Source organism: Stegastes partitus, unplaced genomic scaffold (assembly GCF_000690725.1).
Source record: "Stegastes partitus isolate 25-593 unplaced genomic scaffold, Stegastes_partitus-1.0.2 Scaffold651, whole genome shotgun sequence".
Taxonomy (NCBI): Eukaryota; Metazoa; Chordata; class Actinopteri; family Pomacentridae; genus Stegastes; species Stegastes partitus.
The window spans coordinates 346,363-370,665 of record NW_007578382.1 but is presented as its reverse complement, the minus strand read 5'-3'; the positions used below and the strand labels follow the sequence as shown (position 1 = coordinate 370,665).

Genomic DNA, 24,303 nt, shown 5'->3' with positions numbered 1-24,303 from the left:
CAGCCTCTGCATAGCTTATGCTGCATGGTGTCAGTGTGCAGCTTTAAAGTTTTGTGCTAAATGCTTGTCGCAAACCTGTTGTTAGGACGAGAATCAGCAACACTCGGCGGTTAACACGCTGCATCTCGCTCTCCTTTTCATTGTACCTCAGCCAAGGATTTACACTAATCTCATTTTGAAGAGATCATTAATAGGATGCTGGCTCTCCTTGACTGTGGGGACAGCTGTTCATTGTGTCGTTGTTTTGTCCTCAGCGCAGCGGCTGATCCACGCTACTGACAAGTCTATCGTTTCTGCTTTGGAAGGTTCCTAAATGAGTGAAATGCCACAAATGATCTCCGTCGGAGGCACGACAAGAGCTGCTCGAATTCTCTAGATGCCGAGGAAAGCTGCTTCAATGCTTCCTTTCTTATCTCCTTTAGGCAAAGGATGCCCCGGGTCCATCCTTTACAAAAAGGAAAAGAGAGAGTGCTGTCTTACAATTCCTGGTGGCAGCAAGTCAACATCACGTCAGCGTGATTACGTCTAAGTGTAGCTGGATTCTCTCAGCACCGTGGTTGTTGTTTTTCCTGTTTTCAGAAATTCCCCATTCACAACCTTCCCTGATCTCATGTTGTTTGTCCTCGACGTCAAGGAAAAGTGTTTAGAAAGAGACATGATTTGTCTATTCAGCCGCAACAAATGGCAAATAAACTGGAACTAATCAACAATGCCAGCAAAATATACCCAGACTTAAACATGATTTTCATCCTGGTTTTAGCTCCGGGACGCAGCTGCTGTCCTTTTAGCGAGCTCTCCTTCAAATCATTCAATTCAATTAATCTTCTGACACTTTACGTTGTGAGGATTGAGTTTTTGTCAGTAGTTCTCTTTCATTTGCTCATCTGTGCTGGAAATCAGTGTAAAAAGTCTCTGTCCAGAAAATCCTCCAGGAAGCAGAATCATTACTGTATTTTGTAAACTGCCTGCATTTTGTACATCAGTGTCAGATTACGTTCGAGGTGGGAGCATTTCTTACCCAGAACACATCATAAATGAGCAGTCCTGACAGCAGCAGGCAAGACACCTTCAGGCTGGGGAGCCGTACGAAGGCTATCATGGCGACACACAAGCCCATGGCTAATGCTGCAGGGAGAGGGGGAAAAAAAACATAACAGTTTAAGAAGAATCCACATCTGAGCAGGAATTAGCTAAAATAACAACACAGGAGCTGAGCTTATTTATGAAAAGGTAATAATTTCATGTCCAAATTCCACATTGATGTATTTAGTAAAACTGATCCTCAGTGAAACGAAGCTGCTACCAGACTTCTGTGTTTTCCTGCTTGATGATGTTCACATTATTCAAGAAGACTGGCAGCGATACACACTGAATCAAAAAAAACAAAAAAAACACAAGACCTGCAGACGCTTTTCTCTGCTTTGTCAGCCTGTTATTAGCGTTCTGCAGACCAGTCAGCTTAAATGTCAGTTACATTTTATAAAGCAAGTATATTCTTCCGCTGCTAAAGCTCGAAGATAATGTTACTGAAATCTTCACACTGTGAGTCATGCCAAGTTCCTTCCTCGACAGAAAGCTGATGAAACTGAATTGTGTCTGGATTCTTGCCTTTATTAAGGATTCGGATGGTTTTATCCCACTAGCATCGTGGTTAGCATTTACGCTAACATACAGGCTACTTCAAATATCTTTTGGTTGATATTTCACCGCTGCGTAGGTCTCGATAAATCGTGCACTACCTGGCAGTTCTGAGAAATGTGTCTGTATCTGTGGAGTCTCGTGTTACACGGTCTGCTGCCAGACAATTTTCTCTGAACCTTGAAACAAGTTTGTAATGAGCCTTTCAGAGCGACGCACCGTCCATGAGGAGCCAGTGTCCAGTCAGCACCCAGATGAGCACCAACATAACAGAGAGGGAGAAGGACAGGAGCTCAGCCAGAGTGAAACGCCCACAGCAGCCAAACGAAATCCTGAAACAAGAGCAGCACACATGAGAGAGATGCACTAAAAAAAAAAAAATCACATAAAAAAGGTGTACACTAAAAAAATGTGGTGCATATAAACGTTTACAGGGCAATAAAGTTCATCACTGAGCACGTTATGCATACTTAGTGGTGTGCAAAGGTGAGAGGGAATCGATGTTTGGGTGAGGAAGTGGAGCGAATGAGGGCCACTAAAGATAAAAAACCTTTATCTCACTTGTTATCAATGAGAAGAATTCATTGTGAATGAAACTAAATACAGCGTGTGCAGGGTTGAACATGTCTAGACACACGGAGCAGGAAAAAAATAAATTAAAATCATGAAGCGGGAAGGGTTTGGGGGTATGTGGTGGGGTTATTATTCACTCTGTAAAGCACACAAAGGTTTACTGAGACCGGATAGGAGGGTCTGAATCTCAAAGGAGAAAGGTGAAGTCCATGTTGGTTATTAAGTAGGTGGGTTCTGTGGTTGTTAACTAGAGACTAGAATAGCTGATTGCTTCAAACCCTGAACCTTGAGGCTATAATAAACTTCTGTAATCAGTAAGAGAAACGTTAAAGGGCTAGTTCATCTAAACCAGGGGTGTCCAATCCTGGTCCTCGAGGGCCACAGTCCTGCATGTTTTAGATGTTTCTCTCGTCCAACACATCTGATTCAAACGATCAGCTCATCATCAAGCTCTGCAGAAGCCTGATAATGATCCTGATCATGTGAATCAATGTGCTGGAAGAGGGAAACATCTAAAACATGCAGGACTGTGGCCCTCCAGGACCAGGATTGGTCTAAACAACAAAAAAAGATTTCATACCTAAAGCCTTGCCTGCAGGTTTTGTTGTTTTTCCAGTGTTATAATACAAAACATTAGTGTTTATCGGTAGTAGAGCGGTCCTGCATCACCCAGACATTAAAAACGATACCACAGTTTATTAGTACGGATATTTTAAAAATGACTGTTTCCTGTGAGATGTGCACAGCGCTCTGCTTCCACTCCCTGCAGCCACAGTGGGAGCGACAAGCCTTTTTTTTTTTCCTAATACAGAAACTGCAGCTTTCACAGCAACAAAACAAGAGGGCTGCAAATACAAGCGCTGCTGATGACCGACTCTACATGATGTGAAAAACTGCATTTTTTTTTGTTCCACTTCCACAGCCAGCAGTCAGGGTGTGACCACGGCCACCACAGAGCCCGTCTGTAAAAGATATTTTAAACCTACACAGAGCAAAGGAACAAACATGTCCAAGTTGGCAAAGCATCCCTCTGACGGACATGTGGACGTATTCAAAGAGCGACAGGTCAGTGAATGTGGTCGATAACGCAATTACATCATATATGTCACTTATTTTATGATAAGCAAATTTTTTAATTCACCCTCGGAATTTGATGAAGCAATTAAGGGCAATGATGACTTAATTTGGCTTATCTTGTCTTTTGGAGACATCAACGTATGCGAATGCAGCGTTTGCATTAGTAATAGTAACTTTACTGTAACTTACAAGCTGCTTCACAAGTATGCAGATAAATAACAACTGAATTCTTTTAAAGGGTGACTACTGGTCAGGAAAATGTGCACTTGGGTACTGTTAGCCTTAACTCTGCAGGGATAAATGAGCAGCGGTTTGATATGTGAAGGTGAAGAGACGTGAACGTTTAAAGAGCAGATCTCAGTCAGGAGCTCCTCCAGTTCTCAAGGGTTAGATAATAAACAATTAAAATAATGGCGCCGTAACTCCGTCTTGTTGCTTTATGACTTATTTAAGCATCCTCCACTGCCTGCATTGACCAAATATTCTCTGTTCTTTTACTTAAAATAGCATTTTTAGTCCACTCTTCTGTCATCTGTTTCTACTACTTTTGTATTTCTTTGCCGAGGTATCATTTCATACTGACGCTGAGATATTTAGGCAGGTATCTTACTGAAATCATCATTTTGCCATCAGCAGCATTTCAACTGGGATTTGACAATTGCTGCACAGCTGAGAGAACAACATTCGCAAAAGACACGACACAGCGCGGAGCAGTTTCAGCAACATTTATAGACACAAAAGAATCCACATGATTTCCTTACTTGTTCTGTGGGGAGCAGGGTCTGGTCAGATACTGGCACATTGGCAACAAGAGGAATGCAAATGCAATTGTTGCAAGAACTGAAAAGAGGAACCAAGCACAGCAGTGAGAACAACGTCTTTCACACCTACAAATGTTTGTCCCAGTCTTTTCTGTCACTTTAATGGAACAGCTAATGGACTTTGGTTTCAAATCAACACATAAAGAGGGCTTTCCCCCCCAGTGTGTACCTACTGAACAGACATGTGATAGCCTTATAGTAAGTCTACAGCTGCGGTGTTTTTATGGTACGGTGAAGAGCGGCATTTACCTGCTGTGCAGATGGTGAAGACCACCTGTACCGAGTCGAAGAAGAAGAACATGACTAGCAGAGACACGGAGGCTCCTATGGGGAGGAACAGGGCCTGTGTGGAGTCTATAGTCTGAATGCCTGAAAAACAAGCACAACAGCTCATCAGTCACGTGTAGGTATTTGTGAAAAACCAAGAAGACATGTTGCCGTGTGTGCAGCTCTTACTGTTGTTTGTGTTGCTGTTATTGAAGGACCCCGTTGTCGAAGGGTTTCCATCTTTATCCTTCTCCTGGTTCTCACAATCCATGTTTAATGACCTGCAGGACGGAGGGACAGAAAGAGGGGAGATCGTGGGATCTGGGCATTAATAATCAGGTCTTCAAAAGCGTGTAGACTCGCACGAAATGAAAGGATTCGTAGGAAATAGCTTAATTTCACAGTGAAATAATTAGACTACACCTCCTGAATATCTGTCAATAAAAGGTGTTAATCATTTAAAAGGAAAAAGTGTCATCATCTGTTGACAGGAATAAACAAGTAGCAGGAAATCAGTGGCCTGCGGAGTGGAAGGTCTGCAAACTTGAAGTGAAACGCGGCTCTAAAATTAAACCCGCAAAGTATCTCACTTCTAATCAACCCACAGAATGTTCCCATGTGACTTTAAAACTCCTAAAAACACCCACAAATTAGCTGTAAAACTGACACATGCGAAGGTGAAAAGTCACGTCTTCAGTCCCTGCACATGGAAAAGGTACCAGTGCTTTTTTTTCAGTGTGTTAGCAGCTAAAAGCATCACGTTAAGTGCACAAAGCAGAATCCTTAAACTAAAGTCAAATTTCCATCCAGAGTGTTGTGCAAACTTATTTCGGATTCAAACTTAATTAACACACGTCGCCATCCATTATGCTTCTGCACGCCGAGTCCATCAAGTTTAACAGCTTGTGGCATCAGTTCTCCACTCATGTGCCATTAAACCTTCCCACAAGAGGGGGGTAAAAAAAATTAGATAATGGGATTAGAAAAGTTCCAGTCAGACTAGAAATGTGGAAACATTATGGAAATATGACATTTATGTTTGCCTAATATATTTATCTGAGGGAAGTTAAGCAGGCTTTATACTATTTATCATCATAAAAATGTCCAGGATGCTTATCGGATAAAAAAACCCAACCTGCACCACACACATACCGCTCCATGTTCTTTAGTCATTTGCTGCTCATCTGGCGGTGGCGTTTTTCACGTGAACTGGGCGCAGCCATAGACTGTATAAAAGATGGATACCGTGACGTCACCCGTTGGTTTCTGCACTGAGAACATGAAGCCAGGGTTTTGCTGCTTCCTGGTTGACATCTTGGATTTTTGGAGCCAGTGACGCAAAAATTGTCGGAGGGGGGCGGAGCCATAGGAGCAGCGATTGGTCAGATGGATTGAGAGGCGGGCCCTCTCTGCCCCGCCCACATTTACCACCTTCTGCTCGCTTCGTCTGTATGGTCGCTGTCGACTGTCAATCAAGCCAACCACGCCCCTTGCCCCGCAAAATGTTGACGATTTTTTATAAATTCAGTATCGATTTATTTTCAGATTGGCCACCTGATCTCTGAATTTGACCATGAAAACTAATAAGAAAAAAACCCTGAGCTGTAGGAATGCAGTATTTCGTGATCTGTGGGAGCCAGGGCTTTTTGGAGCCAGCAGCTAGCGGACGCAGGTTTTTGACACTTCCGGGTTGGCTTCATTTTTCAGGGCCGGTTGCTACGTCCATCTTTTACACAGTCTATGGACGCAGCGCTTTGAATGTCCTCCGAGAGAGAGATCGTCTCAACGATCTCAGACTACAATGACCTCCGAGCAACTTCATCTGATCAAACAGCAACTACAACCCGCTGATGACTATAATGTTCCCCGACCAATTTTTGTCTCAGCGTGCCATCCCAGCCGGGCCTGCATCACGGAGCGAAAATGGAGCATCATCAGCGCTGAGCCGACCTCTTTATATCTGGATGGCAGATAAAACAGTTTGCATCAATACCCCGCGTATTCATGCAGACGTGCGGCAGATTGTGTGAGAGATGGACACCGGATTGATTCTGCAATTTCACCCGACGACAGATGGGTAAGCAAAACATAACCTGTCTCTCAATTCAGCCTGAGAATCAAAGTGTGTGAATCCATTTACCTGCTAATAAGGCTCCTCTGAAACAAATGTGTTTTGGTAATACTCTAATGCAGCTGAATCAATCAGAACACCATTAGGTACAGGACTGTAGATGTTTTTTTTCCTCCAGTGTCCACAGAGCACTAAAGCCAAGCATTTAGTTTATAGGCTGTATTTGGACGACGACAAAAGAAGTGTTTTCTGCTTCAGTTTAACCAGAACACGTGCATTTTTTTTAGCGGATTGAACCCCGAGAAACATAAATCAAAAGCATATTTACAATAACAAACCTCTGGGTTCTTAATTTCCTGCAGACTGGGACCAAGCTTCTCTCAAACTGAGAAAATGAGAAAAATCGCCTCCAGAACAGGACATTTAAGTGTTTTTGTTACACGAGGCAGCAAAACTACTTAAAACTATAATTAAAGGAATTACACATTCGGCTATAGGTTCTGCTTGCAAACAAAACGCGCTCTGGAAGTCGCCGTCCGCCATCCCCATGACGGCGGAAGTGATTATTTGTTGACACTCACCTGAAGCTGCCATAGACGATGAGAAGAATGGAGATGAGGAAGGTGGACACCTGGCTGGAGTCAACTAGGGAGTACGCCCTAGACAAAGACAGACACAGAAACATGTCAGTATATCTGAATATATATCTATAACAATCAACACAGCAGCAGAAAAGCGTTTCTATTCTATTTTGTAACTTGTATACTTCAGCTTTTTGATAAACACGTCATTACCCCGAACATACGAAGAACAGCAGGAAAAGCAAACCGCACAAACGATGATTTCCTAGACTCTAAGCCCGCATCAATCTGCTGCTTTTCTCCCCTTTCTTGTTGGTCCTAACTGGAAGCTTTCACACACAGAAGCTCGCCGGCTGTCAGCGACTTGATTTGGCAACAGTCACCGAATGACTTTCACCATTATCCCCCCCGCCCCTCAAACAAAATCAACATTTTCTGAGCTCATCGCGGTGAATAAAAACACATTTGTTGTTCGAGTTCAGTCCCCATCTGATATGATCAGACGCAATCATATTTTCCTTTTCAAGTATGTCGTTTCTGTGATTAAATTTTTTTTGTGAAAGAGAAAAATGTGTCCCACAGCTATTTTGCGCTGCGTGATGCTTCCAAGTGTGTTAGTGGGTTTTTCTTTTGCTTTTTTTAGGCCACAGGATGAGGAAACACTCTGTAATGTTTAAGTAAAAACTGTGCGATTATGAAATTAAACATTTAGAATTATTTCTAACACGTTTAAACGTCCGCTGAGGAAAACAAAGCAGCGAGACAAATGACAATAAGAGGAAATCTCAGCTCCAAAACTCATACATCATAAGGGCAAAAAAATACAACCTCTGGAGTTGTTTAACTGTGGTGAAATGTGTATATATCTGTTTCTCTGGGAATAAAGGTGGTTTTCCTGCTGGATTCTACTCTATAATCAATTCAGAACTGAAGAGTGCACACCCATGCAGACACAAAACATCAGTGTGAAGTCAGAACAGATCGCTGTTGCTACTTCTTTCCATTACTTTTTTGTTTATATATATCACCATGCTGAGGAAAATTACATAAACTGTGATTTGAGTCAATTATTCGGATTCTGTAGTTTGACAAAAGTGAACGTTTTGAGTGTCTTGTCGATCCCAGACGCTCAGTCCTCAAAACGTGCGGCCGGGAGGCTTTGCTGGGCGTCAGGACAGTGAACGGCGCTGGAATTGCAGCGATCGGTCGTGATGTGGACAAACTACACCAACACGGAGTCCGACCGGAGACTACGCCGGTGTAAGATTGTAAATGGACCCCCTTGGAATATGGACCCCCCTAAAAATGTTAATAATATTAATAAATACGAACATAGACAACAAAATTCAACAGGTAATAAACAACAACAACCCTAACCCGGGGGTCCATATTCCGCTGTCGAGCATTGACTCTGGGTCCATTTTCAAGGGGGTCCATATGCAATCCTACGCCGGCAGTTACCCGAGAGAGAAGGAAGCGCCAATGGTATGAATGTAAACAAAGGAAGAGGAAGAGAGCTGGGATCCATGCTAGGCTAAAGGCTAACCCCTCCAGACCAGCAGGATCCATGCTAGGCTAAAGGCTAACCCCTCCAGACCAGCAGGACCGTCCTCCTGCTCTCCAATGCCCGCTCCCTCCACAAGAAGCTGGACGTTTGCTGAGAGGAACCCTCAGAGTGGAGGGACTGCTGTGTGTCTGCTTTAACAGAAACATGGCTCCATGACAGCATCCCAGACAGACATACAGCTGGAGGGGATGCAGACAGACAGACAGACAGCTCTGGGCAGCATCTGCAGCTTCACCATCGTCTTTGTGTCCCTGAAGACCTACCAGGACCTGGAGAGGTTCGCCATGTTCAATGAATGGCGGCGTGCATGGACGCAGCGCCCCCTTCTGGAGGCAGTGAACGTTTAGTGTCTAATCCCAGATGTGCATTCTGCAAAACTTAAATGATCCTGAAGAAACGCTCTCTCATCCTGCCTGTACTACTGTGTGTGTACAGCAACATGACAATAAACCTGATTTGACAACCTCACATTAGTTGCGGCAATTTTATCACACGTTTCCCCCGACAACCAATAATACTTTAACCACCAACACTGATACGTTGGAGGGAGCAAAACTCATATATAAAAGCCAGTGAGTTTCCTACAAAAGCGTGTGCACGGAGTATAGAAGGAGAACTGAATCAATACAGTTCAGCTTTAGAAGCATCACAATAGCCCATCCTCTGACATTACGAATTAAAAATCCTTTTCAGCGACTATCTAAAAGAACGTACAACAGAATGCGAAAACATTTCGAATACATTACATTTCTCTACACAACCCACCGACACGGCACATCACATGCAAATGCTGCACAGAGCTCAACATATTCTGTACCCTTGAGATCGCCGGGCCTCCTAGAACACACACAACAAAGCACGGGGAGCGAAACCATTCGATAGTAAAATCAGAATTGCAAATTTGGTTGTATTTTTAAAAAGAACTGGGAAAACATGAGTTATTGATTATGAAAATCGATAAGGCAAATGGGACGCACAGTTCTGGGCGCGCCGCAAACTGCAAGGAAGGGGATCTGTTTGGCTCACAACAGAGGTGAGGTTTTATTTTATTTTAAGCGTAAATTTTGATTAGGTCTGCTGGCAAATGGCTCATCCATAGTTGGAATATAGGTAGGTTCTAGTCTCTACTTACAGTGAAGAGCAGTTGTGCATTATAATCTGTATTCGACAGAGGAAATGCTTTGTGAAAGTATGATGAAGTATATTTAGGGCAATATATGCATATAAATAAACACCACCAACAAAAAAAAAGGCTGAAATTTCAGCATGATCATTACGTTTCCTGTGCAGACAAATATGCACGAGACACAACCGATGACACAAAAACAAAACAGTCACAAATTCCTGCAAGACTCTTCTGTGCACTCTGTACACGGCGAAGCACGGCGGCATCCCAGCGTGGGAAAGTTTCAAGCAATCTGTAGAACTTTCAGAAAGGATGCCCCTGAAGTAACCCTTTGACCTACATCCTCCCCACATTTCATGTTTTTGAGGTTTGTGAAACAGACGAGACAAAATAAGGATGAGCCGACGAAGGACGGCATAGTGAGAAGAAAAAAAAACTCATCTCAGGGTTGCTGCATAAAGAGTATTCATACAATTCAGACTGAAGATGAAGTCAGAGAAAGATTCACTGCACTGTCTTGCCTTTTAAATCTTCATTCATCCGGCTCTATTTCTTTGTCTATTCATCAATCATCATTTGCTTTCTTATCCCAAAATGTCCTACACATGGAATATCTCCACAATAAGTACTCTCGCTGTGTTTTTTTTTCTCTTTCTTCCAGACTCAGGCTATGTCTAAGCACCAAACTGTTCCCATACCAGTGATATGTGGCCTGGCCATGCGACCTTATAATGCAGGTCTTTTTCTGGGGCAAACACAAGGCTGGCATTGTGATGTGCCTGCCTTCAGTTAAGAGGTGCAGATCTGACCCTAATCCTGACATGTCTGTCTCCTGTCAAACTCGTGGATAAGGAACGCAGGCTGTGGTTAAAAAACAAAAACAAAAAAAAAGCAGTAGTGACACTAGACTACTCAACTATTATGCAAATAAAACTATATCTGTTGATGCTATATGTTTGTGGGGAAAAAAACCCCTTTCAGTTACTTTATTTATTGCTGCATTGCTATAATCTATAGTTCACTACGGAGTAAACTAAAGCGACAAGGTGGCAAAGTGGAAGAAACCGATTCTTAAAATAAACACATGAAACACAGGAAAAGCATGTTAGCAAAGAGGAACCCCAGTCACAAGCGAACCGCAGTCTGACATTTAAGACGAAAAGTCACACGTATACAGAATAGCCACTCAGTTGAATTAATATCAGTAACAGCTTCCGTTTGTGGTCTTTTTTTTCTCCTTTTGCTTGACCCGGTACCTCTTCTTTACTGAAATTTGCAGCTTGTGAGGTCATCGTTTCGAAAGCAAAGGCCTCCTGCTCTGTTTTACCTCCAGTCAGCAACTGCACTGAGAACAAAAGTTCATGTACCCTAGTAAAGAACATGTCAGTCTTAAGCTTCCAATCATGCTTTTTGACTTGTATTTTTCTATGACGGGATGATTGAAACATAGAAAACAATCATGCATTTTGGTTCCTTCATTAATAAATTATAGGTCTTCTGGAAATATGGGTCCAAAAATATACATACACCAAGTTGAATTATTAGTTTTGGGGCTGTAGTAAGCTGTGTTAATCACATTTTATTCATTGCATTGCCTCTTAAATTCTTGTGACTGATCAACTGCAGCTCGTGACTTCTCTGGGCCAATTTATATATGGCTCATTTGATGCACTCATCAGACTCAGCCACAAACACTACAATGGGACGGTCTGCAGAGCTCAACAAAGATATGGAGCCATTTTTAGGTTGTTTAAGATCCAAAAATCATCTGTGCAAATAGCTATTTCTAAGTGCATGGGACAGTTGCATCATGGATACAATAAGGAAGACAGTGCAAGAAAGCACCTGCTGCCGAGAGACAATTGATCAGGATGGTCAAGCGTCAACCAAGAATCACCAACAGCAGGTCTGCAAAAAATGAGAAGCTGCTGGAACATGGCTGTCAGTGTCGACAGTCGAGTGCGTCAATTGCCATCAGCTGAGAGGCTGACATGGAGGAAGGAAGCCATTCCTCGAGCAGCAGCAGCGCCTGAAGCAAAAGTTCTGCGGTCGGATGACGCAAAAGTTTAGCTATTTGGTCACAAAGGCCACAAATGTTTGGAGGTGATAAGGTGAAGCCCTTAACCCAAAGCACAACATAACAAGCATGGCGGTGGCATTATTATGAAATGAAAAATACTTTATTTATCCCAGAAGGGAAATTCAAACCATTATGCTGCGGGGAGTGGAGCTGGTGCTTTACACAAAGTAGATGGAAAAATGAAGGATAATTATCTTTATATTCTTAAAAGAATGACCCAAAACACACTTCAAAAGTAGTAAAGAAATGGCTTCATCAGGCTAGAAGTTAGGATTTATACAGATCCTGACCTAAACCCATCAAGAGCCTGAAGACTGCATAAGAAAGCCAACAAATGTAGTTAAACTGCACCGACTGTGTCAAGAGGAGTGGTCAAAGATCTAAACAGAAGCTTGTGGGTGGCCACCAGAAGTGCCTCGTTGAAGTGAAAATGGCCGCAGGAGGGTTAACCAAATGTTGCTGTAATGTATTTTCTAACTCAGCAGATTTTGTCATATTTCCAGAGGACCTATCATAAATGTATCAAAAAAACAAAATACCGTATTTTCTGCACGATAAGGCGCATCTAAGAGCCTTAAACTTTCTCAAAAATCGGCCGCTGGCAGCGATGAACCAAAGTGAGGTTGTGAGCGGCCTGGGAGCGACGGATGGCAGACGCACCTTTACTAAGACAGGGAGGCAACGCCTGGCGAGTTACGCCACCATATGTGAATGGATTGTGGATGCCCGGGCTAAGGTATCTGCTTTAACTGTTATCCGAGCTTTCGCGAAAGCCGGCATCGTTGCTGAACAACCACCTGACAATGAGACTGACTCCGACAACGATGAGAGGGAACCTGGCATGTTTGATGGCGACATTGCCCAGCTGTTCAATTCAGACACAGAAGATGAGGACTTTGGTGGATTTGTGGCAGAAGAATGATACAAAATAATGTGAGTGTTGTTAAATAGTAGAATAAAGTTCAGCTAAATTTACTGTTTTGCTTCTGTTACCGTTTTTTTTGTAGACCGTATGTTTGAACATTGCGCCTTATGGTGCAGAAAATACGGTACACACACATTTCAATCATCCCATTGCAGCAAATAAAATATTACAGGAGCCATTGGAAAGCCTGTCATAGTCACAGTCATAGTCCCCAAGTGTCGGTAAACCTCTGTTCACATTCACTAGTTAGCGAAAACAACAAAGAGTGACCAAAAAAGGATTTCCTTTGCAACATCCTGTGTAATGTAGGTTGCACTTCAGCGTGTCTTGTCCATGGCAGCACAACTTTAAGGTCTGTATTATATTTTGCTGCAATCATAAATCATATAAATCTTTGTTTTCATTAAATTACATGATTACAAACACTACCAGGGTATGAACTGGGATGGATTTTACTTTAAAAAAGAAAAAAAAAAAGGCTAATTCATTTGAGATAATTTAACAAGGTACTAAAGTAAGCATCATTTCTCGTGGGTAGGAATATCCTGCAATTAAAATCTGTCCTTTGCGGCCATGCAGTGAACACTGTTTGAGCATAGTTGGGCTGAAATGCTAGTTTTCTGATAAAACAGCCCAGGATTAAAAGACCCAACGCTTCAAATCGTTTTTCATTCCGGTGCGTCTCTGACACCAGAATTCACAGATTTCATTGTGATGCTAAGGGGGGAAAAAAAAAAGTAGGAATCCTCTGTTTCTCTCATTCATTCAGTACTACAGGAATGACTACAGGAATGACTACAGGGTGTCGAGGCGGGGAGAGGTAACATGTAGTTCACTGTGGAAACAGGACACCGGGACAATGCTGCATCGTGTAGCTTTGCTTTGGTCTCGTTTGTCCAACACAGGCCTCTACTTAATGACTAAAAAAAAACACTCAGCAGGCATCACCTTTACAGATACTTCACATTACAATAGAGCCCGGCATGCTTGACCCCAGATGTAGGTCATAATAAACGGCTAACAATATGCCTTGTGCAAATATGACACCCTATTCAGAGAAGTGTTATTTCTTTGTAGGATCTAACCTAAATGGATTACATGTCCGACGAGCAGCTTGACTGGAAGTATTAAATAAAAAACTAAGTGATGAAAAAACGGACCTTGCTCCACAACAACACTGACAATAATGATGTCACTGCTCAACACAGCAAGTAGCCAGACAGCTAGTTTAATCTACCACGGGCCTAATTCATATTCTAGTATCGAACTGGTTTGTCTGAATTCTGTGCACAGAAGCCCGTAGAACATGGGTGAGATAGATGAATGGAACATTTACAAACAAAATACAATCCCGGACTGTTGAGCGCTGGACGGCAGCCCAAAGTGCCATAAGACGTCCTTGTTCGCCGACAGACTAGGTTTTCAATAACACAATTCCAATACCGTCCTCCATCAAACCCGTTGCATGCATGACTTGACCACTAAGGGCCAGGTCACCAGGCCGCGGCCAAGACTTCAGCAAGTGTCGCAGTTGTGAGGAGTGGATATTTAAGATGGAATCATATCTTACTTGCAGGTTTTTCCAGATACAGAGACATCAAAATGTAAAACAATCCCTTGCATATGTATGTAGAAATCGTACTGACTTAATTTGCTTACAGATTTTACTTTAAAGCTACTGGGTCATCCAATTAGGATTTACCGTTTATCCACCTCTGATCCAGTTATGGATGGAATGGTTTACAGGCATCAGGAATGTGGTTTGTGACCTTTTTTTGTTTCCATAAAAATAAGCACCCCTGTATTGCTGCTCTGGGTGTGTTTACACCTGTGTGTGTGTGTGTGTCGCCTTTTTTTTTCTTTGTTTGAATGAGAGCTGAAAAGAGATCAATGTAGAAACACACAAAAAGCTGTAAAGAGAACGGGAGGTTGTGGGCTGAGTTCTTCTGTGATCTTACAATTACATGGCCCATGCCTCAGCCAGAAGTCACAAGGATGGCCTCCAGCGCCGTGTTTAAAGACATTTTTTGGGGGGGAAAGCTGCTGGTCACACCTATCAAAATGTAGGTCACGATCTAATCGTTTTTTAAAATTTTTTCTCATAGCGCATGAAGATCATGAGTGAAAACCTCAATCTTAAAATCTGAGTCTGGTTATACTGCGGTTTCTCCAAATTAAAGCTAATTGGGTTTTTAACTTCTAGGGGATCATCTTAGCGGCGCTTCTGTTCGGGACACAGGCAACAGGTGCTTCAGTAATCCCTCAGATTTATACAGATCAATGTGCGCTCTAAAGCGGAGAATTTGGCAGCCTCAGTTGTGTCTTAGCAGTTGTAAATATATGACAGAAAAACTACAATGGCTCAGTCTTTAACACCACATATAGCTTCATTAGGTCAAACAGGCCTGTTGTAAATGTGCATAAGTCAACATTCTCAACACCACTGACTTCCTGGGTTGTGTAAATGCTTAGTCGACAAAAGCTGCGACTAATTTGACTGTACTTTGGATGGTAGTAATGACAGGATTAGATTTTAATCATGTGTCCTGATGCAAAATGCTGTTCTTAAATTCATTTTTGCAAAGATCTGGACAGTTTTATTTATAATGTCTGCTTGCTGTCGTGTATGTTTACATCATGTGAGAGTTACATTAAAAATACACATCATTTATATTTTATTATTGTATTTAAATTATTTTTTTCCCCCCTAAAAGAAATAAAGAAAAGAAAAATGCTTGTGGTGTTGTTGCAAAAATAGTTAGACACCCCAGAATGACAGCGGCTGATGGCAGACGGCTCCTACAATCGATTAATTGCAGACTAAATAAACATAAACTATTAGGGGATGGCTCACGGTTCACTCTGAACCTCCCGATCTCTACTACAGGCATAAGTTATTATGGGATCGCAGGAAAGGAAATCGATGGAAAATAAACTGGCACGTTAGCCATTAACCTCTGCTCATTGCCGTAAATATACATTTTACAAGCACAGAGCGAGATCACCGGCCGCCTCGGCCGTATACTGTTTTGCAAGGCGGCAGAAATGAGTTTAACAGGTCGCCTCGATTAGGCGTCACTGGGACGCTGTAAAAAAAAGAAAACGTGCTCGTGTGTTTCTGCCTGTGACAGTATTTCAAACCTTCTGTGAACAGACGAGTTTGCGTGACTAAAGAAACACCTGAGCAGGAGACGGTGATGCCTGAAGAACAACATATTTCGGTTTCAGTCACTAGTAAATTTAAAGTGTCCGCAACATCTCACAAGTAATAAACAAGAGCTGATAGAAGCCTTACAGCGATTCTGGTGGGGAAAAACACCACAACCCCAAAACTGCTAAAACCCTGAGGCTGTCCTGACTGATGATTGGACAGAGATAATTCATCAGCTCATGCCTGTTAACATTCCTCATAGCGCTTCACACATAATTCTGTTTGGTAACAACAGATGCTTTGGAAACGTGGCACATTCTTGTTATTTAAGTCAAAAATTTAGAGTTCTTAGGATCTGATTTTTACAAAGGTCTGTGTATTTTAAAAAAAGAAGTTTGTGTCCACAGCGCCGGAGTAGTTATTTGTAAGAAATATAAACTTCTCATCATATTTACTTTATTATTGACTTGATCTTCTCGTGAATCCTGGTTTGGTTTTTCATTAAACCACATATTTGGTGTCACAACTGCTGAAATGACACAATTCTCCATCACAAAAATATCACCAATCAAATGAATATATGTCAACATAAGCTCCTATTTTGCCGTGTACACAACACTCCATCCTGAACCGATAGCAGCCTGCTCATGGTATGGCCCAAACAAGCTAAAGCTAGCTTTTGTTAACGTGCTGTGTTCTGAACAGACGGCAGCTGTCACGACTCACAAACAAGAACTTATCCGGATGTTACCATTTTGGTGACATCTTGTTAATATGAAGTTAACAGCCGTCTTCTTGGATTCTGTGTGTGCAGATCTGGACGTCTGTCTGGGGCGCTTAGTTGAGGTGTTTGCTTCTTTGCTTATAAAATGCTCCGTCACACATTTGCATGGTGACTTTTGGTGGCTTATAATTAAACACGTCTCCGATGATCCGACTCAAACGCTAAGTATCTCTATGCACGAGTCTCGCTGTGTTTTTCTCTCCCCTCCGACACATCACAATGGACCTTCTGCAGAATGTGCACTTGCTGCTGCTGCTGCTGCTGTTTCACATGTTGTTATTTTCCATTGTCTCCAGCACTTGCAGCAGCTATGGTAACTTACAAAAATAAGTCCTGTCATAGTTTCAGAATTTTGACGTCAACTTGGTACCAAAGCGCGACCACATTTATTACAGACTAGGCTGTTTAGCGGACCATCAAAGCATTGAATTGAGATGTTAACCCGTTCCAGAAGGCACACAGTGATCTGCATAAACACACTGACGAGAGCAAAACTGTAAATGAAAATTACACAGAAACAAAACACAATATTTTGTAATGTCTATATTAGGTCTCCCTGTGTGGTTAGTGGCAGATTTGAAATGGTTGCGATGAATAGATGTGGTTTCTAACCATGAATTAACAGATTAAGAGCTTTCACAAGATGGCACCCATAAGAGCAGCAACTGATCGGTGTCTGTCAGACCCAAACACAAAGAGTGGGGCAAAGCGTTTAAAACTTACCCGGAAGAGCAAGTAAAACGAAAGCATACACAACAACTTTCTTGGTCTGCTGGTTTTTAAATACATCTGTGAATGTTTCCGCTCAAGTAAGCAACACTTTCACAATTTCACCTCATACGTGATGCTTGAACAGATCTGATTTAACGCAGCTCCGACAGCAAAACAGAAAGTGAGGAAGAGAAACTAAGAGACAACAAATGGTTAACAATCAGGAAAGCTCGAAAGACACAAGAAAGTGGCATCAAACTACAACTTTCAAACAAGACACCTTCAGAACTGTACATTAGCCAGCTGGCTGCCATGAACCTAAAAAAAAAAAAGGGGGGCTTGCTGTGGTTTATTAGCAAATTATCCAGGCAGCCCTATAGTAGCTATAAAACTAATTGCGCACAACAAAACTTGCAAATGCACCCTATGTCTGTACACACACTGTCATTAGAGGTCTGTCTTCAAATACCTACCTAGTCAGATGCCACTTATAAAATCAAGCGTAGTATTTAGGTGGTGGCTTTTTTTAATGCTCATGAAACAGAAGCGGTATGCGAGAGGTATGTCACAACTCTGTGGGTGTTTGTATTTCTGCGTTTGAGGTATTTGGGGCACGGGGTGACATTCAGCAGACGCGATGATGTCTGGAGTTAGCCTTAGCTGCTCGCCGCCTGGTAAGTGACAAGAGGTGAGGGCAAAGAGACAGACAGACAATGCCGGCAATAAAATCATTTACAAATGACTCACCGCAAAGGTTGATACCGTTTGTGACACTGGATAAGCTTGATTTAAAACTACTGAATGCGCTTGCTGTGAAATCGTATTAACTTGCTGTTGATACGAAGACAAAACACCACCTACTGATCAGGTAATGGGAACGGCACTATCAGCCAGACAGGTGTGACCTCATCAGCATCTCTCACCCACAGCTACAGCGACGCCAAACGTGGCGTTTCTAGTCTTGCTACGCATCCAGCATTTCAAGAAAGGATGCAACCGATCTTGTGAAACTGCTGGAACATTGCAGACAATTGTATGTTGAGAAACACTGTAAAAGCCTTCTGCGATATCTTTTTGCCCTCATTGATAGTCGGTGCACACTGCAGTGATGAAAGCAAATGTGACTTATCAGTTTGGCTGCAAAGCAAAAATTTTTTTGCCAGTGTGAACATACCAGCTTTGATTTCGCTGGAAACTATATTGCCAACATTCCTCTATAGTCGTCTGTGAAGCTCCTCGGTGTCGTTTAGGTTATTTCTAGCACAAAAGACGGTCACTGTTCTTCATGTTTTCCTGCTTAGTTTGTACATTAACACAAACAACCACACTTAAAAGCCCCCCTACAGATTTACCTCTCGAGGGGGCACAAATATTTGAAGAATGACACTTGTTTGCTGTCTTAATCAGCATTATTAGATGTTTTAAAATGTGTTTAGCTTCACTTGATAAAAACACTGGAAGTTAGAACATGTATAATCTGCATTTCTATCATTTTTTCCTATTTAACGGAGGCTGGTGCTTTCCCCTTGTGTTTGGTTTTGTTCTAAGCTGGACTTAACAAGCTGAAGCACCTTGCATTTTGGACGCTATCTACACCTGATATTAGCATACAACCTGAATCTGGATATCCCACCTGGATATGGAAATATGCACACAGAATATATTTTGATAGGCGTCCATCAGCTCGATTGAACCACATCTGGCACCGTGATGGGATCTCAGCCATCTGTACAGTGAGTGATGACCCAGCGAGCTGAAAGGCCAATCCAACTTTGTTCTTGCTGTGTTTATCAAGTCCAAAAAACCTTCAAGTAGTCGGGAGCGCTTGCTAAAAATTCCCACATAAATACTAATGCTTTGAGGGAAAAGGGAACGGCCACCCCCCGTTCCTGATGGTGCATCTCTTGACCTCAGATGCACTGTGTTTGTTGACAAGTCAACCAGGCGGAATTTAGAGACAACAACGCTTATAAACATCAAATCAGAATGCAGAAACCTTTTGACTGGATGTAATTATCAAAATAATGTAAAAAGGGTTTTAAAATGAACGGCAAAGCGTTACTGATTCACTCTTTTTTGGGGTGGATTTTCGACAGACGCTGTTTTTCTCTCAATCCTGAAGTTCAAAACAAACCAAACACATAAAAACAACTCATGTCTTTCTTCATATTACATTTATATTGTTGTAGCGTCGAGGAGGCAGTCACCTGTTAACTGTTCTCTCAAACCATCCACTCAGCCTCTCGTGAATTACAGCCTCCAAAGTCTACATTATTCAAACATTAATAGATAAATGCTATGGGAAGCTTTGGGGAAATACTGATGGGCTTTTCCATTCATGGCTGTCAGCTTGAATTCCTGATAAAACTATCGTCGCTTCCTGCGTGCTGACGCTTAAAATGGATGTCCTGATCATTTAAACTAACCTAATGTAATGCAAGTCCATGTTAAAACAAAGAAAACTAACCTCCTGGTATCTGCATGGCTGATAAATGAGATGACAAACGAACAGGCAAATGTGAGGAACTTCCTTGAAGCTTGCAGCCCTGAAACCAAGTGAGTTTAAATTCACAGTGACACAGAGCAGCTCCATGGACAAAGAGTTGATCAAAAGTTAGTGTTTACAGACAGACAACAACACGGAGGGCTTTGGTTGGATGATTTCAAACTGATACGTTGTTCAACTGATGTGAAAAGAATGTAAATACAGGGATCCTAAGAAATCTTTCAGCCATTCAATACCAGTTGAACAACGTATGAGATGAAAACAGTGCATATGTGGACCTGATCTGCTCCTGGAGACTCATTGATTTGGACTACTCATACACAAGCCGATGTTGTTCTAAAATTGATCCAAACATTCAACCCGTGGTGCTGTGATCACACAAGCATAATGTAACCTACATTAATTACCCGGGCCCTAACAAGGTGGTCATTTTCATTCACAGGGACAACGCATTTCACACCATCTCTGTATGGCTTCGTTGCTTCTATACTTCACCCAAGCACGAAAATTTAGCTATAACGTTAACTTGGCCTTAACTCTGTGTACCTCACAAACCCCGATATACTATTCGTAGCAACCTGTCGTGTGCCACAATAAAGAAAGTGGCGTTTTTTGAAACATGACTGCGATGCTAGTTTAGCAATCTACGGCAGAACCTTTGTTATTGTGTGCAGCGGGTCGACGACGAATGCTAACCAGCTAATCAGCTAACGCTAATTTGTTGGCACAGCTAACGCCAACTAAGCTGCTTGACACTGTCATGCAATGCTGCGTTTATTGTGCAAAATTACATTTTCCTGAAAGCAAGGGGTGATACGACGGAAGAAAGGATAATTCACCAAATGGCTAACCCAATGTGCTTATCAAGCCGTTAGCAGGGCAGCTAGCTCTTTAGCATTCGCTCACAATAGCACCATTGGATTTGACCGGAGCAGGATAACGTTAGCACAGCATCAGCTGGTGCTGCTGATTAGCCGCGGCTAGCTAAGCAGCCAGCTAAAGTTAGCTGTTAGCAATATCTGAGCTGCAGGAAAAAATATTTTGATGTATGGCATTTTGCCCCGTAGACGGTGATAAATGCATTTGGAAGCATCAGTGTGAGGAGCCAGACATTCCCGTGAAGTGACAGACATATAATTCATTGGTTTAATGACCTATTACATTCAGACTTGGCAGTAGCAGCAGCTAACGCTCAGTAGCTACTACTAGTCAGTAGCGCAACGCCTGTGCGCACTCACCAAGATGAGTAGCCTTGCTCCGCCATATCGCCGAAAACAGTGGGTTCCGCGACTGTGGCTAACACAGATTCAGGTCCCGGTGACAACCCGTTGGGACCTGGGAGAGGTTTTCTGCTTTTCCTTCACAATCCGACGTCCTAGCAGTTTCTTTTAGGTGACAACATGATGATACATCCCGGCGGCAGCTAGTAATCACTAGCTGAATATCTTGCGATTGAAACGAGAATGATGGTTTGCTATCGTTAGGTGGACAAGACAAAGCACCCCGAGAAAAAAAAAACACACAGATGTTATTTTCGTCGGTTTCGCTAATGTCCTGCCGTCACCCCAGCCGAGAAGGCTCGGTCTCCAACGATGCTACACCCACTGTAAATCCATATTCCGCCTGGTGTGTCCAGAATAAATTCGGATATTCCTCCGGTCTGCACCCCTAGCTGTTATGGAAGACGTTCAGCTTTGTTTTCTATGGCGAGAGTCCACGGGAACGCGCAAAATCGCCCTGCTGTAGAGGTTTACAAGTAGGACGTGCACTGAAATGCTTTCATGCACTGAGAACGCTCGCAATGGTTTCCCCTCAGCTGGCAGCATTGCAGCCTATCATACACACCTCCAGCTAAAGCCGTGAGCATTACGTCGATTGTAAAATGTAATAATGCGTGGTTGTAATTTAATTAAGTGGCCGATCGTTTGACTCAATCACGAAACATTATTTTAATTACTGTCAAATCAGGAAAAAAATGACAAACCCCTCAAAATAAAACTAATTTAATTAACCATTAAGACGAAAAATGGCCTTTTTGAAAAAAAAAAAAAAAGTGAGCAAATTGAAAATAAATAGTTTACACAGAAGAGAACTGAAATTGCTTTAGGCCTCTCTCTCTTTTTTTTTTTTGCCATTATTTTGTAATGAAAGCCTGGTCCAGTGACACACAGGCCCAGAAGCTGATCACAGAAATGGTTCACAGAGTTATCTGAACAATTTGTAGATTAAAATCTATATCAGGTCGTTTCAAATCATTCCGTGCTCTGGGGACTGCATGCCTCTGGTCAGAACATAGGAGAAAAAAAATTAGGCAATATTACAAAGCACTGCACAGTGGGTCCAGAACAGCAAAGTAAAAAGAAATAATAAGCCAGTCCCATATAAAATATAATAGGCCTACCTTTTTGTTTTTCTCTAAGCAATGTGGCTTTTGAAAAATTGCCATAATAAGCAATAAAACAAACATTTCTATAGATACTTGCAGGGTCCTTTAATAAGCAAACTTTTTTTTATCCTTGCAAAATTCCTTTCTTTGGTGTTAATTCAACAATAATTGTAATCGATTGCTATAATAAAGCATCTCATTCAGTCGTTCGTTGTCTTCAGAGGATTAACCCAATGACTCTGGCAGCCAACTGGCTTTTATTGCGGGTTGACATTTAGTTTGATGACTGTTGAATTGATTTGTACGCTTTGATGCGAGCATTTGTAGGTTTTGTGAACTTGTTTATATCCCAGCTTTTCATCCGGCACCATTACGAGGTCAAAACTCTCAATTTATGCAATAATTTGTTTTTCTCAACAGTGAGCCCCAGAGCCTGGCGGAGCCTTTGGTGTAGCTCTACGCCCTTTGTCTTGCTCTGTTCAAGGAGCCTTATCAGTAAGCAGCACAGCCAAAAGAGCACGGCATCATTAAAATGTGGGTTTGTTTGCTTTAGGGAAAACACAGAGACTACGTAACAGGCCCCGAACAGCCAATACGCCGATCGGAGAAAGTTTTCGTTTTGGACTAAAAGGTGCACTAAAAAGAATGCAGATGGCACCATTTGTCCTCTGGGTACAAGTGTGCTGAGTGAATTCAATGACAATCTGTCCATTAGACGTCGATGTCCTCAAGTGGATGTTTTGACCAGATGGTGGGAAGAGAGGAAAGGTCAGGTGGTCACTGAAAACATCAACAGCTCCTCCTCCAGCGGGGGTTTAAAAGGCTACAGAAAATGTAGAATTTGACCAGGGGGGGAGAGTTGAAGGACAAGCATCCAAAATAGAGCCGGTGTCCTCAAGGTATCGCGGATACGGTCGGTAAAGTTTATAGTAATTTTACGGCCCATTAGATTTGTTGTTTTCAAGTGGAAATGCTCGTCTTCCACTTCAGGCTTTGCAGGATCGTCAGGTAATATGATGCGTAAATAACGAAATGTGCTGCTGTGGATGAACAAATGCACAAACTGGTGCTCATGTAGGCGCACGGATAGATGGACCAAGTTAAGGGAAGAACAAATCCTTCAGTGCAAAGTGGGCGAGGAGTGCATCTGTTAGTACACAACATAGTTTTGTTCACTGTTGCAACTTTCTGCGGTCTGTTAACAAAACAATGACGATATGTGCAAAAAAAAAAAAGGAAGCCTCGGGTCAGAGTGGTGTGTGCTTTACAGTAACAGAGCTGCTGCCTGTACAGAAGGTGCTGGTCATAACAAGGTAGTTTTTACAACAAATACAATAAAAAGCCTAGCTGGTTAAGATCGGACCTGACAAGAACCTTGACTACACAATACCTTCTATCAATATGATGGAATGAGAACAGGAGAGAAAAGAAAATGACCCAAAGCATGTAGACCTCATCTGTCAAACATGCAGTGCTGGTGGTTCTGTTATCACTCGGACATGTGCATCTGTAAGTAGAACTGCCACACTGGCCTTAATTGATCATATCACTGCTGACAGAAGCGACTGAGTGAACGTAGAGGTGGACCGGAGGCGGCTTTGTGCTTAGATTCAGCCCAAAGCATCAAGACTCATCATCCAGCAAGACGGCGATCCCAAACATATGTTCGACGCAAACAAAGAGTGAAGAGGTGGGATATCCATAACTGGCCAAGTCACCACAACTAGAAGAGGCTCCAGTTGAAGGCCTGCGAGAGCATTATCAGGGCATCTGTTGAGGTTTTTGGGTTTAAGCCTTCAGGTGGCCGCTGACTGAAGAGGATTTTCCAATAAAATACTAGATGTTTTCTTTATGTTCAAAATGGCTGTTTCCCAAATAGTTTTGTGTCAAATTAAAGCAGACAGCTGGCACTTTAATGTACAGCAGAATCCAATAGTGTATTTCAAACTGAATTACTAGAGTCTGAAGAGCTAAAAAAAAAAAAGTCTAAATGTGCAGATACTTAAGGCCTGGACTGTGCATGTATTGATCGAAGGTAG

At 42.3% G+C, this 24,303-nt stretch overlaps 1 protein-coding gene across 2 annotated transcripts in view; it reads right to left on the bottom strand.

Annotated features, from left to right (window-relative positions):
- Positions 1-24,303, bottom strand: part of sppl3 (signal peptide peptidase 3) — a 41,371-nt gene that overhangs the window by 4,373 nt on the left and 12,695 nt on the right. The window contains exons 2-8 of one of the 2 annotated variants that reach the window (XM_008290014.1): positions 21,117-21,570; positions 7,029-7,106; positions 4,566-4,657; positions 4,359-4,478; positions 4,050-4,128; positions 1,858-1,970; positions 1,019-1,125 (exon numbers count right to left, since the gene is read on the bottom strand). In XM_008290014.1, coding sequence (XP_008288236.1) covers positions 1,019-1,125; positions 1,858-1,970; positions 4,050-4,128; positions 4,359-4,478; positions 4,566-4,657; positions 7,029-7,106; positions 21,117-21,142 — 615 coding nt within the window. In that variant the 5' untranslated portion in view covers positions 21,143-21,570. Of the gene's footprint in view, positions 1-1,018; positions 1,126-1,857; positions 1,971-4,049; positions 4,129-4,358; positions 4,479-4,565; positions 4,658-7,028; positions 7,107-21,116; positions 21,655-24,303 lie in introns of those variants that run through there. The other variant, XM_008290013.1, reaches the window with a different exon arrangement.